This window comes from Scyliorhinus torazame, chromosome 2 (assembly GCF_047496885.1).
Source record: "Scyliorhinus torazame isolate Kashiwa2021f chromosome 2, sScyTor2.1, whole genome shotgun sequence".
Lineage (NCBI taxonomy): Eukaryota > Metazoa > Chordata > Chondrichthyes > Carcharhiniformes > Scyliorhinidae > Scyliorhinus > Scyliorhinus torazame.
The window spans coordinates 265641560-265657490 of NC_092708.1; the positions used below are offsets into that span (position 1 = coordinate 265641560).

Consider the following 15931-nt stretch of genomic DNA (forward strand, 5'->3'; position numbering starts at 1 on the left):
CCCCCTTACAAATCAACAAACATGGTAACATGATAACTGATAGATAACATTGTTAAAATAAAATAGTGAACTAACAAAATAACACGAAATAGTGCTCCCCCCCCCCCCCACCCCATCTAGAACACAAACAATTTACCACCCCACCCCCCCACCCCCCTCTGGGCTGCTGCTGCTGGCTATCTATTTTCCCCCTAACGTTCCGCTAGGTAGTCGAGGAACTGTTGCCACCGCCTGGTGAACCCTTGAGCCGATCCTCTCAGCGCAAACTTCATCCGCTCCAGTTTTATGAACCCCGCCATATCGTTTATCCAAGCCTCCACGCCGGGGGGTTTTGCTTCCTTCTACATGAGTAAAATCCTACGCCGGGCTACTAGGGACGCAAAGGCCACAATATCGGCCTCTTTCGCCTCCTGCACTCCCGGCTCATCCGCTACCCCAAATATAGCTAACCCCCAGCTTGGCTTGACCCGGACCTTCACCACCTTCGAGATCACTCCGGCCACTCCCCTCCAGTGCCGGACACGACCAAAACATATGTGTGTGGTTCACCGGGCTTCCCCCGCACCTCCCGCATTTGTCCTCCACTCCGAAGAACCTGCTCGACCTCGCTCCCGTTATGTGTGCTCTATGTAGCACCTTAAATTGGACCAGGCTAAGCCTGGCACACGAGGAAGAGGAATTTACCCTACTTAGGGCATCAGCCCACAAACCACCCTCAATCTCCTCCCCGAGCTCTTTTTCCCATTTTCCCTTCAGTTCTTCTACCAGCTCCTCCTCCTCTTCTCTCATCTCCCGGTATATTTCGGACACTTTGCCCTCCCCAACCCACACCCCTGAAAGCACCCTGTCCTGGATCCCTTGTGTCGGGAGCAGCGGTAATTCCCTTACCTGTTGTCTCGTGAACGCTCTCACCTGCATATACCTAAAGATATTCCCCGGGGGCCGCTCATACTTTTCCTCTAGCGCTCCCAAGCTCTCAAAATTCCCATCTATAAATAAGTCTCCCACTCGCCTAATTCCTGCCCGGTGCCAGCTCTGGAACCCTCCGTCCAACCTCCCTGGGGCAAACCTATGGTTGTTCCTGATCGGGGACCACACCGAGGCTCCCAACACACCCCTCTGTCGCCTCCATTGCCCCCAGATACTTAATGTTGCCGCCACCACTGGGTTTGTGGTAAACTTTTTCGGGGAGAGCGATAGTGGCGCCGTCACCAGCGCTTTTAAGCTCATTCCTTTGCAGGACTCCATCTCCAGCCTTTTCCACGCCGCCCCCTCTCCCTCTATCATCCACTTACGGATCATCGCCACGTTGGCGGCCCAGTAGTAGTCGCCCAAATTCGGCAATGCCAGTCCCCTTCTGTCCCTGCTACGTTGCAGGAACCCCCTCCTTACCCTCGGGGCCTTCCCTGCCCACACGAAGCTCATGATGCTCCTATCTATTTTTTTGAAAAAGGCCTTAGTGATCAATATAGGGAGACATTGAAACACAAATAGGAACCTAGGGAGGACCATCATCTTAATCGCCTGCACTCTGCCCGCCAGTGACAGCGGCTGCATATCCCACCTTTTGAAATCCTCTTCCATTTGCTCCACCAGCCGAGTCAGATTGAGTCTGTGTAAGGTTCCCCAGCTCCTGGCTATCTGAATCCCCAGGTATCGGAAGTTTCTTTCCACTCTCCTTAGCGGCAGGCCATCTATCCCTCTACTCTGGTCCCCAGGGTGTATCACGAGAAGCTCACTCTTCCCCATGTTAAGCCTATATCCCGAGAAATCTCCAAACTCCCTCAATATCTGCATAACCTCTATCATCCCCCCCACTGGATCCACCACATATAGCAGTAGGTCATCTGCGTAGAGTGACACTCGGTGTTCCTCTCCCCCTCTAACCACCCCTCTCCATTTCCTGGAGTCTCTCAGCACTATGGCCAGTGGTTCAATTGCCAGGGTGAACAGTAATGAGGACAGCGGGCATCCCTGTCTTGTTCCCCTGTGTAGTCGAAAATACTCCGACCTTTGCCGATTTGTGACTACACTTGCCATTGGGGCCCCATATAGGAGTTTAACCCAGCTGACAAACCCCTCCCTGAACCCGAACCTCCTCAGCACCTCCCATAGATACTCCCACTCTACCCTATCAAATGCCTTCTCTGCATCCATTGCCGCCACTATCTCTGCCTCCCCCTCTGCTGGGGGCATCATTATCACCCCCAATAGCCGTCGCATGTTGACATTCAATTGTCTCCCCTTTACGAACCCTGTCTGATCTTCATGCACCACCCCGGGACACAACCCTCTATCCTCATTGTCAGCACTTTTGCCAGCAACTTGGCGTCCACATTTAGGAGTGAGATAGGCCTATAAGACCCGCATTGCAGCGGGTCTTTATCTCGCTTCAGGATTAGTGATATCGTCGCCTCCGACATTGTCGGGGGTAGGGTCCCCCCTTCTCTGGCCTCGTTAAAGGTTCTTACCAGCAGCGGGGCCAACAAGTTTGGGACAGCACAGTAGCATTGTGGATAGCACAATTGCTTCACAGCTCCAGGGTCCCAGGTTCGATTCCAGCTTGGGTCACTGTCTGTGCGGAGTATGCACATCCTCCCCGTGTGTGCGTGGGTTTCCTCCGGGTGCTCCGGTTTCCTCCCACAGTCCAAAGATGTGCGGGTTAGGTGGATTGGTCATGATAAATTGCCCTTAGTGTCCAAAATTGCCCTTAGTGTTGGGTGGGGTTACTGGGTTATGGGGATAGGGTGGAGGTGCTGAACTTGGGTAGGGTGCTCTTTCCAAGAGCCGGTGCAGACTCGATGGGCCGAATGGCCTCCTTCTGCACTGTAAATTCTATGAAGTCCACATATTTCCTATAAAATTCCACCGGGAACCCGTCAGGTCCCGGGGCCTTCCCTGCCTGCATGTTCCCCAGCCCTTTGGTCACCTCGTCCACCCTAATTGGCGCCCCCAGGCCTGTCACCTCCTGCTCCTCCACCCTCTGGAACCTTAGTTGGCCCAGAAACTGCTGCATCCCCTCTTTTCCCTCCGGGGGTTGGGACCTACATAACCTCTAGTAACAGGTCTTGAACACCTCATTTACCTTCCCTGCTCTCCGCACCGTGGTTCCCGTTTCATCCCTAACTCCCCCTATTTCCCTCGCCGCTGTCCTCTTTCGAAGCTGGTGGGCCAACAGGCGACTTGCCTTTTCCCCATATTCATATTTCATCCCCTGTGCCTTCCTCCACTGTGCCTCTGCCCTCCCTGTGGTCAGCAGGTCGAACTCCGTCTGGAGTTGTCGCCTCTCCCTGTATAGTCCTTCGTCCGGGGCCTCCGCATATTTTTATCCACACTCAAAATCTCCCCCAGTAATCTTTCCCTTTCTTTGGCCTCTGTTTTCCCCTTGTGAGCCCTGATGGAGATCAACTCCCCCCCTGACCACCGCCTTCAGCGCTTCCCATACTACCCCCACTCGGACCTCCCCATCATCGTTGGCCTCCAGGTACCTTTCGATACATCCCCGCACTTTTCCGCAGACTCCCTCATCCGCCAATAATCCCACATCCAGTCGCCAGAGTGGACGCTGCTCCCTCTCCTCGCCTAGTTCCAGATCCACCCAATGTGGGGCATGGTCTGAAACAGCTATGGCCGAGTACTCCGTTCCTTCCACCCTCAAAATCAGTGACCTTCCCAAAACGAAGAAATCTATCCGGGAGTATACCTTATGGACGTGGGAGAAAAAGGAGAACTCTTTGGCCAGCGGCCTAGCAAATCTCCACGGATCTACTCCCCCCATTTGGTCCATAAACCCCCTAAGCACCTTGGCCGCTGCCGGCCTTCTTCCGGTCCTGGATCTAGATCTATCTAACCCTGGGTCTAGCATGGTGTTGAAGTACCCCCCCCATTACCAGGTTTCCTACCTCCAGGTCCGGGATGCGTCCCAGCATCCGCTTCATAAATCCCGCATCATTCTAGTTCGGGGCATATACGTTGACCAGTACGACCTCCATTCCCTGCAGACTGCCACTCACCATCACATATCTGACCCCGCTGTCTGCTACAATGTTCCTAGCCTCGAACGACACCCGTTTCCCCACCAATATGGCCACCCCTCTATTCTTTGCGTCCAGCCCTGAGTGGAACACCTGTCTCACCTATCCTTTCCTTAACCTAACCTGGTCCGCCACCTTCAGATGCGTCTCTTGAAGCATGGCCACATCTGCCTTCAGCCCCTTTAAGTGCGCGAACACTCGGGCCCTCTTAATCGGCCCATTTAGGCCTCTCACGTTCCACGTGATCAGCCGGACTGGAGGGCTGCCCGCCCCCCTCCCCTGTCGACTAGTCATCACCCTCTCTTGGCCAGTCCCACGTCCCGGTTCCGCGCACCCACCTGTCCCTCAGGCGGCGCATTCCCGCCTCGACCACCTTTTCTCTTACCAGCTCCCCTTCGATCTCCGCAGCAGCAACCCAGTTGTTCCCCCCCCCCCCCCCCCCCGGGCTAGATCCCCATCTGGCATGGTTACTCCCCCAATATTGCTTCCGAAAGTCAGCTGACTTCAACTGACCCCGGCTTCTCCCGCTCTCTCCTTGACCCCCCCCCCGTGTGAGGAACTCCCATCCTCCTTGCGCCTATCTTCCCGCCATCATGTCTCTGGCGCGGGATAAGAAAAAGAAACCCCGCGCTTTCTAGTGCCATCCCGCCCCCCATGGTGCAGCTCCCCCTACCGCATCGTCCCCATTCCCCGTCCCCCGCCTGTGTCTCTTCTTCCCCCCCCCCCCCCCCACCGGCGCCCACATTTCTCAGTGTGTCCCCCTCACCAATTTACACCTCTATACATCAGCATTTTCGTTTCCCCTTCCAGTCCCTCAGTTGTGGTCCAGTTTCTCTTTTTGAATGAAGGTCCATGCTTCTTCCGACGTTTCAAAATAGTAATGTCTGTCCTGGTGAGTGACCCACAATCGCGCCGGCTGCAACATCCCGAACTTCACTTTCTTCTTATGCAGCACCTCCTTGGCTCTATTGAAACTCGCCCTCCTTCTCGCCACCTCCGCACTCCAATCCTGATACACTCGTATCACCGCATTCTCCCATCTGCTACTTTGTACCTTCTTGGCCCATCTCAGAACCACCTCTCTATCATTGAAGCGGTGAAATCGCACGATCATCGCCCTAGGTGGTTCTCCAGTCTTTGGTCTCCTCGCAGGGACCCGGTGGGCCCCATCCACTTCCAAGGGGCCCGAGGGGGCCTCAGCTCCCATTAGCGAGCGTAGCATCGTGCTCGTGTAAGCCCCGCCGTCAGCACCTTCCACTCCCTCGGGGAGATCCAGGATCCGGAGGTTCTTTCTCCTTGATCTGTTTTCCAGGACTTCAATCCTTTCGGTGCACTTCTTATGGGGCGCCTCATGTGTCTGCATTTTGACCGCTAAGCCCAGGATCTCGTCCTCGTTGTCCGTTACCTTCTGCTCCACCACACGGAGCTCTATCTCCTGGGCCTTTTGCGTCTCTTTAAGCCCCTCGATTGCCTGTAGCATCGGGGCCAGCACCTCCTTTTTTAGCAGCTCCACACACCGTCTTAAAAATTCTTCCTGGTCTCGTCCCCATGTCGCCTGGGCTTCCTCCGACGCCATCTTGCTCCTTACTTTCTTCTGCCGCTGTCCTCGAGGATTCTCCGAGATCTGGCCGCCGCCGCCGATATTTTTCTTTTCCGCTGGGGGGGGGGGGGGGGGACTCCCTGTTGCCTCACCCCACACCGGGTTTCGTCACAAAAGACTTTCCCGTTGGGGCTCTTAAAAGAGCCCGAAGGTCCGTTTGAGCTGGAGCCGCCGAAACGTGTGGCTTAGCTGGTCATCGCCGCAACCGGAAGTAATTCAATCCCTCTGTTAATGAATTCTAGCACACCATAGACCTTCTTCACAGCTCTATCCACTTGAGTGGCAACTTTCAAAGATGTATGAACATAGACCCCAAGATCTCTCTGCTCCTCCACATTGCCAAGAACTCTACCGTTAACCCTGTATTCCGCATTCATATTTGTCCTTCCAAAATGGACAACCTCACACTTTTCAGGGTTAAACTCCATCTGCCACTTCTCAGCCCAGCTCTGCATCCTATCTATGTCTCTTTGCAGCCGCGTACAGCCCTCCTCACTATCCACAACTCCACCAATCTTCGTATCGTCTGCAAATTTACTGACCCATCCTTCAACTCCCTCATCCAAGTCATTAATGAAAATCACAAACAGCAGAGGACCCAGAACTGATCCCTGCGGTACGCCACTGGTAACTAGGATCCAGGCTGAATATTTGCCATCCACCACCACTTTCTGACTTCTATCGGTTAGCCAGTTTGTTATCCAACTGGCCAAATTTCCCACTATCCCATGCCTCCTTACTTTCTGCAGAAGCCTACCATGGGGAACCTTATCAAATGCCTTACTAAAATCCATGTACACTACATCCACTGCTTTACCTTCATCCACATGCTTGGTCACCTCCTCAAAGAATTCAATAAGACTTGTAAGGCAAGACCTACCCCTCACAAATCCGTGCTGACTATCCCTAATTAAGCAGTGTCTTTCCAGATGCTCAGAAATCCTATTCTTCAGTACCCTTTCCACGACTTTGCCTATCACCAAAGTAAGACTAACTGGCCTGTAATTCCCAGGGTTATCCCTATTCCCTTTTTTGAACAGGGGCACGACATTCGCCACTCTACAATCCCCTGGTACCACCCCTGTTGACAGTGAGGACGAAAAGATCATTGCCAACGGCTCTGCAATTTCATCTCTTGCTTCCCATAGAATCCTTGGATATATCCCGTCAGGCCCGGGTGACTTGTCTATCCTCAAGTTTTTCAAAATGCCCAACACATGTTCCTTCCTAACAAGTATTTCCTCGAGCTTACCAGTCTGTTTCACACTGTCCTCTCCAACAATATGGCCCCTCTCATTTGTAAATACAGAAGAAAAGTACTCGTTCAAGACCTCTCCTATCTCTTCAGACTCAATACACAATCTCCCGCTACTGTCCTTGATCGGACCTACCCTCGCTCTAGTCATTCTCATATTTCTCACATATGTGTAAAAGGCCTTGGGGGTTTTCCTTGATCCTACCCGCCAAAGATTGTTCATGCCCTCTCTTAGCTCTCCTTATCCCTTTCTTCAGTTCCCTCCTGGCTATCTTGTATCCCTCCAATGCCCTGTCTGAACCTTGTTTCCTCAGCCTTACATAAGTCTCCTTTTTCCTCTTAACAAGACATTCAACCTCTCTTGTCAACCATGGTTCCCTCACTCGACCATCTCTTCCCTGCCTGACAGGGACATACATATCAAGGACACGTAGTACCTGTTCCTTGAACAAGTTCCACATTTCACTTGTGTCCTTCCCTGCCAGCCTATGTTCCCAACTTATGCACTTCAATTCTTGTCTGACAACATCGTATTTACCCTTCCCCCAATTGTAAACCTTGCCCTGTTGCACGCACCTATCCCTCTCCATTACTAAAGTGAAAGTCACAGAATTGTGGTCACTATCTCCAAAATGCTCCCCCACTATCAAATCTATCACTTGCCCTGGTTCATTACCAAGTACTAAATCCAATATTGCCCCTCCTCTGGTCGGACAATCTACATACTGTGTTAGAAAAGCTTCCTGGACACACTGCACAAACACCACCCCATCCAAACTATTTGATCTAAAGAGTTTCCACTCAATGTTTTGGAAGTTAAAGTCAACCATGACTACTACCCTGTGACTTCTGCACCTTTCCAAAATCTGTTTCCCAATCTGTTCCACCACATCTCTGCTACTATTGGGGGGCCTATAGAAAACTCCTAACAAGGTGACTGCTCCTTTCCTATTTCTGACTTCAACCCATACTACCTCAGTAGGCTGATACTCCTCGAACTGCCTTTCTGCAGCTGTTATACTACCTCTAATTAACAATGCCACCCCCCCCTCCCCACCTCTTTTACCACCCTCCCTAATCTTATTGAAACATCTATAACCAGGGACCTCCAACAACCATTTCTGCCCCTCTTCTATCCACGTTTCCGTGATGGCCACCACATCGTAGTCCCAAGTACCGATCCATGCCTTAAGTTCACCCACCTTACTCCTGATGCTTTTTGCGTTGAAGTTTACACACTTCAACCTATCTCCGTGCCTGCAAGTACTCTCCTTTATCAGTGTTCCCTTCCCCACTGCCTCATTACACGCTTTGGCGTCCTGAATATCGGCTACCTTAGTTGCTGGACTACAAATCAGGTTCCCATTCCCCTGCCTAATTAGTTTTAACCCTCCCGAAGAGTACTAGAAAATCTCCCTCCCAGGATATTGGTGCCCCTCTGGTTCAGATGCAACCCGTCCTGCTTGTACAGGTCCCACCTTCCCCAGAATGCGCTCCAATTATCCAAATACCTGAAGCCCTCCCTCCTACACCATTCCTGCAGCCACGTGTTCAGCTGCACTCTCTCCCTATTCCTAGCCTCGCTATCACGTGGCACCGGCAACAAACCAGAGATGACAACTCTGTCTGTCCTGGCTTTTAACTTCCAGCCTAACTCCGTAAACTCATTTATTACCTCCACACCCCTTTTCCTACCTACGTCGTTGGGACCAATGTGCACCACGACTTCTGGCTGATTCGAACCCGGGTCCTCAACGCCACAGTCCTAGTGCTAACCACTGCGCCACATGCCACCCCAGTCATTTAAATTCCACCAACTGCCCTGGTGGGATTAGAACTCAGGTCCCCAGAGCATTATCCTGAGTCTCTGAATTACTAGTCCAGTGATAATACCACTGCCTACCCTTATGCAGTCCATTGTCAGCTACAGTTTTGACCACTAATCTTTGGTTACATTTATCGGAGCCAGACCTGTTCTTACCCCATTGAAGTTGGTTTTCCCCCAGTTAATTATTCTTACTCAGGATTGTTCTTGTCCTTTTCCATAGCCAACCTAAACCTTATGATACAATGATCACTGACCTCCAAATGTTCTTCTACTGACACTTGATCCACGTAGCCAGCCTCACTCCCAAGAGCCAGGTCTAGAAGCGCCTCCATTCCAGTTAGAACACATTCTAGGAACTCTTGCCCTGCTGAACATGTCTGTCCTTCTAACTGTCTAGGAACCCTTCCAACTATCTGTCCAGGAACTCTGTCACTCCTGTTCTTCAGTCTTCCTACATCTTCCTCGTGCCTCCCTGTACAACAGGACTCCAACCGTATTGCCATGACATTGGCTCTGGCTGCACTCCCCCAATGAACCATCACTTTCACCACTATTCAGAAGTGAACACTGGTTGGAGAATGAGATGCACTCGAGATACTTGTACTGCCTGCCTGTTTCTTCTTGATTGTCTGGTGATCACCCATACCCTGTATCCCTGCATGCTGTTAAGTTGTGGGTTGACCACATCTACACATGTGCTGTCCATGAAGCTCTCAACTCTTCAATGCATCAGAGATGCTAGTTGCTGCTCAAGCCATGAAAAATGGAGTTCGAACTGTTGTAGTTAACAACACTTCCTGCACATATGGTTATCCAGGACTGGAGTTCACATTCGGAACACAATGTGCACTCCATGGGTCGGAACTGCCCTGCTGTTACTCCATCTATTTGATAATAAAACTTACTGCTTAAAAAAAGGCTCACCAGCTACTCACTTTCCTTATGCTACTTAAATATAGGGAGGTCAACTGAAATGTTTTACATAACCCTTATACATAAAATATCACATTTTCAATTTCCCAACTTTAGACTAGCTCACTAACTTTGGAGAAAGGGAAACAAAGCTACAATACTCACCAGCCAATCAACTCATTACTTTCACAGTTTGATCATTTTTCTTCTTCCTGATCTGCTTCATAGTAATCCCGGTCTGCTTCACAGTGATCCTGACCTGCTTTATATTGAACCTGGTTTGACTGACAGTGATCCTGACCTGCTTTCCGGTCATCCCGATCTACTTCACAATGATTCTGACCTACTTTATGGTGATCGGTGCCAAATAGACAAAGTAAGCTTTTTGTTTGTTGAAGAGCTGAGAACATAACCAATCAAAATTTCTGACTCCCTCCCCGATAGGACCCCTGAACACTCCCCAAAACCCAACTTGCCTACAGTCTCCCTGCACCCCACCTCACATGCAGGGCACCCCCAGGCCAAGGGCCCCCTTATAAGTGAGTTGAGGCTTGGAGGGGTTCAGAGGTCACGTCCCGATGACTCCCTGCAATGAGGAGTTCTGGCGGAGCTCCTCGGAGTAGAAAACAGGATTAATTGCCGCTTCGGCCGCCCGTTCGCCATTAAGGCCCCCGATGTACCCGAATGGCTCCAAGCGCCAGGAAACACTATGGGACTCTGTTCCCATTCGGGTAGATCGCGTCCTACATTTGCATTTAACCAGTCATAGCCTCCTTCTGTGCCTTGTGAAGCCATTTCGCTTTTTGAAAGGACAACCAATTAGTTTTACTCCCTCACCTTTTCCTCATGGCGCAGCAATGTTTTCCTCCTTAAAAGTCCATCTAATTTCCTTTTGAAAGTTTATCTTAAATCAGGTCCTTTTGATTTTTCAGTTGTCGCTTTCCAGATCATCGCGCATGAGTAAAACAAAACGTCTTCTCACTTCTGGATTTTTTGCTAATGTTCTTAAATCTGTGACCTCTGCCTACTGACAATGGAAACCATTTTTCCTTAAACCTTATACTCCAGCAAAACCCCTCAATTTTAAAGACATCTGTTCCCCCTTAACGCTGTTTGATCAACTTGAGCTTTGCCAGTCTCTCACATAACTGAATTCCCGCACCCCAGTAAGATTATAATAAAATGTCTCTGCTTCCTCTCCAAGGCCTTGACATCCTTAAGTGTGGTGCCTTGAACGGGCCCATGACTCCAGTTGGAGCCTAACCAGTGATTTATAAAGGTTCAACATGCTGAGAACCCGGGTTCGATCCCGGCTCTGGGTCACTGTCCGTGTGGAGTTTGCGCATTCTCCCCCTGTCTCCGTGGGTCTCACCCCCACAAACCCAAAGATGTGCAGGTTAGGTGGATTGCCCACTCTAAATTGCCCCTTTATTTGAATATAAAGAATTGGGTACTCTAAATTTTTTAAAGAAAAATAAATAAAAGTTCAACATATTTTCTTGCTTATTTTTTCTGTGCTTCCATCTGACCTGCTTCCTCTGATTGAATGAGGAAAATACAGTTGCCTAGTTTCTTCTTCAATGTCCAAATTTATTATGTACTTTCAGGGTAAAAAACATGTTCTGATTCATTTTTTTTTTTCTTTTTTAAATAAATTAGAGTACCCAATTCTTTTGTTTTCCCAATTAAGGGGCAATTTACCTTGGTCAGTTCACCTACGCTGCACGTCTTTTTGGATTTGGGAGTGAGACTCACGGGCACACACGGGGAGAATGTGCAAACTCCACACGGACAGTGACCCGGGGCAAGGATTGAACCCGTGTCATCAGCGTCATGAGGCAGCAGTGCTAACCATTATGTTGAGTAATTTACAATCCTGAGCAAGTACAGGATGGGGATTAATTAGTGCTTTTGAAAAGCTGGCATAAACAAAATGGGTCAAATGGCGTACTTTTGTGCTGTTATACCTATCCTTGAGGCAGAAAACAGACAATGACATCCCTGTATGGTACTCTGATTCATCGTGTTTGTAATTTATAGGTGCCTGTTGTAGCAATCCTTGCCTCGGGGGGTGGAATACGAGCAATGACATCGCTTTATGGCGTTCTGCAAGGGCTGCAGCAATTACGCATCTTGGACTGCATAACCTACCTAATTGGAGTGTCAGGATCAACCTGGTGAGTACGTGTCTGAGTTGAAGTGAAAATATATTTCTGATAAACAATTTGCATAATCTACCTGCCCATCAAAGTGAAGGGCATTAGATCAGGAAGTGGAACTCTTTCCCTGTTCGTACAAATAATCCCCGTTATTAATGGAGGCTGCAAGCAAGGGAATACTCAGCTGAAGAACCTGGTGTGGCCAAGGATGCGGATGTAGTGCCTGGTGGATTTTTTAAAAATGTAGAGTACCCAATTCTTTTTTCCAATTAAGGGGCAATTTAGCATTAGCATAGTCAATCCACCTACCTTGCACATCCTTTGTGGGTGTGGGGGTGAGACCCATGCAGGCACGGGGAGAATATGCAAACGCCACACAGACAGTGACCCGGGGCCAGGAACAAACCTGGGACTTCAGTGCCACAATGCAGCAGTGCTAACCACTGCATCACCATGCTGCTCTGTGCCTGGTGGATTAGTAATCCAGACACTCAGGCTACTACTCTGGGGACTGAAATTAAAAACTCACCACTATTCTTAGAATTCCCCCTATACCAAAAAGGGTCGACATTCTAAATGGTGAACAGGGATTCTCACTCCCTGACTCCTATGCAGGCTTAGGTGGGTGCTATTCAAGTCAAACTATGTTTTCAAGTTATCCCCCGGTATAACGCATACCTTCACAGAAGAATTTTACCAACTTACCACTTAGTAGCATCGATATCCTGGGTCCTGCGTTGATAAGTAAGTAATGTAGGCTTTGTAATAACCACTGTTTCAGGTTAAAACTTTTAAGTTATTTTATTATATTTTTTCTTTTAAAAGATGCAATCACTGTCTTTACGGAAAAGTAAAAAGATCTTGCTTCTGGATTCTCCTGGTTGGTTGAAGAGACCTTCAGGTCCACCTTGACAATCACTCTTCTTTAGCTTTTGGTGTTCGTCAGATGTATTCGCTGTTCTGCTCGGTTGCTATGCTCTATCTTTCCCATGTACCGAGCTGTGAGAGCTGGCTCTGAGCTGACTCTCTCTCTTTAAATTCTGGTCTTCCTTAGATGTATTAGCTGTTTTAGCTTGGCTGCTTTGCTCTGTGCCTTTCCCATGACCGAGCTATGAGAGCTGACTCTGAGCTGACTCTTGTTCCTTCTCTGCTTACCGTCCCCTTTCTCAGGGTTTATATATCTTTCTAACAGTTATTAAGTTTTTATGACTTTATTGTAAAGTATCTTTTATTTCACTTGGATTGTAAAAGGTACCTTTAATCTGAATTTTTCTAACACGACTAAGTATTCATTTTGAGCGTGACCTCATCTCATAGATCTCTGATTAAATTGTTTCCTTTGTGATGTTCAAAAATGCTTTGATTTCAAAGTGGTGTGACTTTTGATTCCTGTAATTTCTATAGTTTTATTATTATCAAATTGTGTCCCCAGCTCATAATTTTTGTGGTGATGTGCATCAATGTAAATACATGTAGGCTAGCTAGACACTAGAGGGAGCACAAGAGACATCACACATACACACTCAACCAATAGATCAAGTAGATAGGACACGACCAATAGACATTCACGATACACAAGGAGGTGACACGACTACAGGGGGGCATTACACCAACCCATATATAAAGGACACCACACACATGATCTGCCTCTTTTCAATTAAGACAGTCAGTGAGTAGAGAGACAGGGTTGATTCAATATTATACCCACCACGTGGATTGCAGCAACTGGTTAGTCAATCTGGGTAGCTATAGTGGGATTAGCAGTAGTGTCGAATCCGAGTAATAGAAGTGTAAATAGTTTAATAAACGTGTTGAAGTTATCTCCACGTCTGAACCTTCCTTTGTCAAGTGCGCCACAAGGGAGCCGCTTATGTTACACCTACAACATAAATCAATTTTGACTTTGATTTGGGTCTAATTTGTGTTCTCGCAGACACGTTGTCTCCAGCTTCTCATGTTCACCTGGTGTCAGCAGAACTTCACACCTTTGTCACCTAATTCAAAACCTCATCCATTCTTTTCCATCTGCTTACTTAACTTCAATGAAGGTGTGAAATATTGCTTTTAGCTTTATACTAAAGATTCAATTGGTGGTGAGATAAAAGACTTGCCTCACATTTAAACATTTGTCACCTAATTCAGCTGAAAACCTTATCCATTCTTTTCCATCTGCTTACCTAACTTCAAAAGTCCCGTACCAGCCTCCCCGAACAGGTGCCGGAATGTGGCGACTAGGGGCTTTTCACAGTAACTTCATTTGAAGCCTACTTGTGACAATAAGCGATTTTCATTTCATTTTCATTTCAAAGGCGGTGCGAAACATTGCTTTTAGCTGTATACTAAAATTCACTCGATTGTGACTTGAAAGACCTGCTTGTTTTGTTCGCTAAGCCTGTTTGACTAAGGCTATCTGCATTTTACAATTCTCTCCTGCAGCTGCTGTTAACCCTTCGTGGGATTTTTCCCTACATTCTATCATGCACTCTTAGATCAGGTATTGCCAGATTTCATTGTTTCAAATGACATATCTTTCCATATTTTCAATTACAGGACCCAGGTTCGAACCCCATCAGGGCAATTGGTGAAATTTGAGTTTAATAAAATTGAATTCAGAAAAACCTGGTAATAAAATGTCGAGTGATGACCATGAAATCATTGTCAATTGTTCTAAAATCTGATTCACTAATGTCCTTTCGGGAAAGAAATCTGCTATCCTGACCTGGTCTGACCTACATGTGACTTCAAACCCACAGCAGTGTGGTTGACTCTTAATTGCCACTCACTTCATGGATGGATAACAATTGCGGGCAATGCCCACGTCTCAGAAAGAATAAAGAAACCCGACCGATATCCATGGCGGGGCCTCATCATGAAATGCTGAAGTTGACTTCCGGTTGCGGCGATGCGGAGCTAAGCCGCACGTTTCGGCAGCTCCCGCGACAACGGACTTTCAGGCTCTCAAGAGGAGCCCCAACAGAACTTTTTTCGATTCAATCCCGTGTGGGAAGATGCAGTGAGGTCCCCCCTCACAATATATGGCAGAGATCAGCGGTGGAACGACGAGGAAAGAGGCCCTGGAGCAGAGACGAAAATGAGGGGAAAAAGGCAAGATGGCGGAGGGCAGAGAGCGAGCAGCGTGGGGGCCAGACCAGCAGGAGTTCCTCAAGCGATGTGTGGAGGAGCTGAAAAAGGAGGTGCTGGCGCCAATGCTGTTGGCGATCGAGGGGCTGAAGGAGACCCAGAAGACCCAGGCGGTGGAGCTTTGTAAAGTGAATACCAACGAGGACGAGATCCTGGGCCTGACGGTAGAAATGGAGGCGCACGAGGCGGTGCACAGGAGGTGGGCCGAGAGAATTGAGGTCCTGGAGAACAGGTCCGGATTCTGGGTCTTCCCGAAGGAGTGGAGGGAGCTGATGCCGGGGCGTACGTGAGTACGATGCTCCATTCGCTGATGGGTGCGGAGACCTCTCCGACCCCCCTGGAGCTGGAAGGGGCTCACCGGGTGAGGAGACCCAAGGCTGATGAGCCGCCAAGGGCGATAGTGGCAAGGTTCCATCGCTTCGCGGACAAAGAAAGTGTGCTGAGATGGGCCAAGAAGGTGCGGAGCAGTAGATGGGAGAACGCGGTGATCCGAGTATACCAGGATTGGAGCGCGAAGGTGGCAAAGAGGAGAGCTGGCTTCAACCGGGCCAAGGCGGTGCTGCATAAAAAAAGAGTCCGGTTCGGCATGCTGCAGCCAGCGCGACTGTGGGTCACTTATCAGGACCAACACCATTATTTTGAAACGTCAGAAGAGGCTTGGACCTTTATTCAGATGGAAAAACTGGATTCGAACTGAGGGGATGTGGTTGTATATGGGGTTGTAAATATGGGTAAAGAATATTTCATGGGTGGGATGATGGATGGGGATGTGGGTAGAGTTTTGGTTAAAATTCCTAAAATTTCCTTTTTTCTTTTCTGTAGACAAGATGATGATGATGATGGGGAATGTGGGCGTCGGTGCTGGAGGGAGGTGAGACTCGGGGATGAGGGAACTGGGATAATGGCCGCGGCAGGAGCTGCGCCATAGGGGGCGGGGCTGGTTCAGGAAAGCGCAGGCTTTTTCCCGCGCCAGGGGGGGGGGGGGGTATGGAGGAAGGTAAG

At 49.1% G+C, this 15931-nt stretch overlaps 1 protein-coding gene across 1 annotated transcript in view; it reads left to right on the top strand.

Annotated features, from left to right (window-relative positions):
• The window catches only part of LOC140407206 (cytosolic phospholipase A2 zeta-like), a 345625-nt gene that overhangs the window by 259597 nt on the left and 70097 nt on the right, over window positions 1-15931 (top strand). Inside the window, exon 21 of the mRNA XM_072494873.1 lies at window positions 11670-11806. Coding sequence (XP_072350974.1) covers window positions 11670-11806 — 137 coding nt within the window. The remainder of the gene's footprint in view (window positions 1-11669; window positions 11807-15931) is intronic.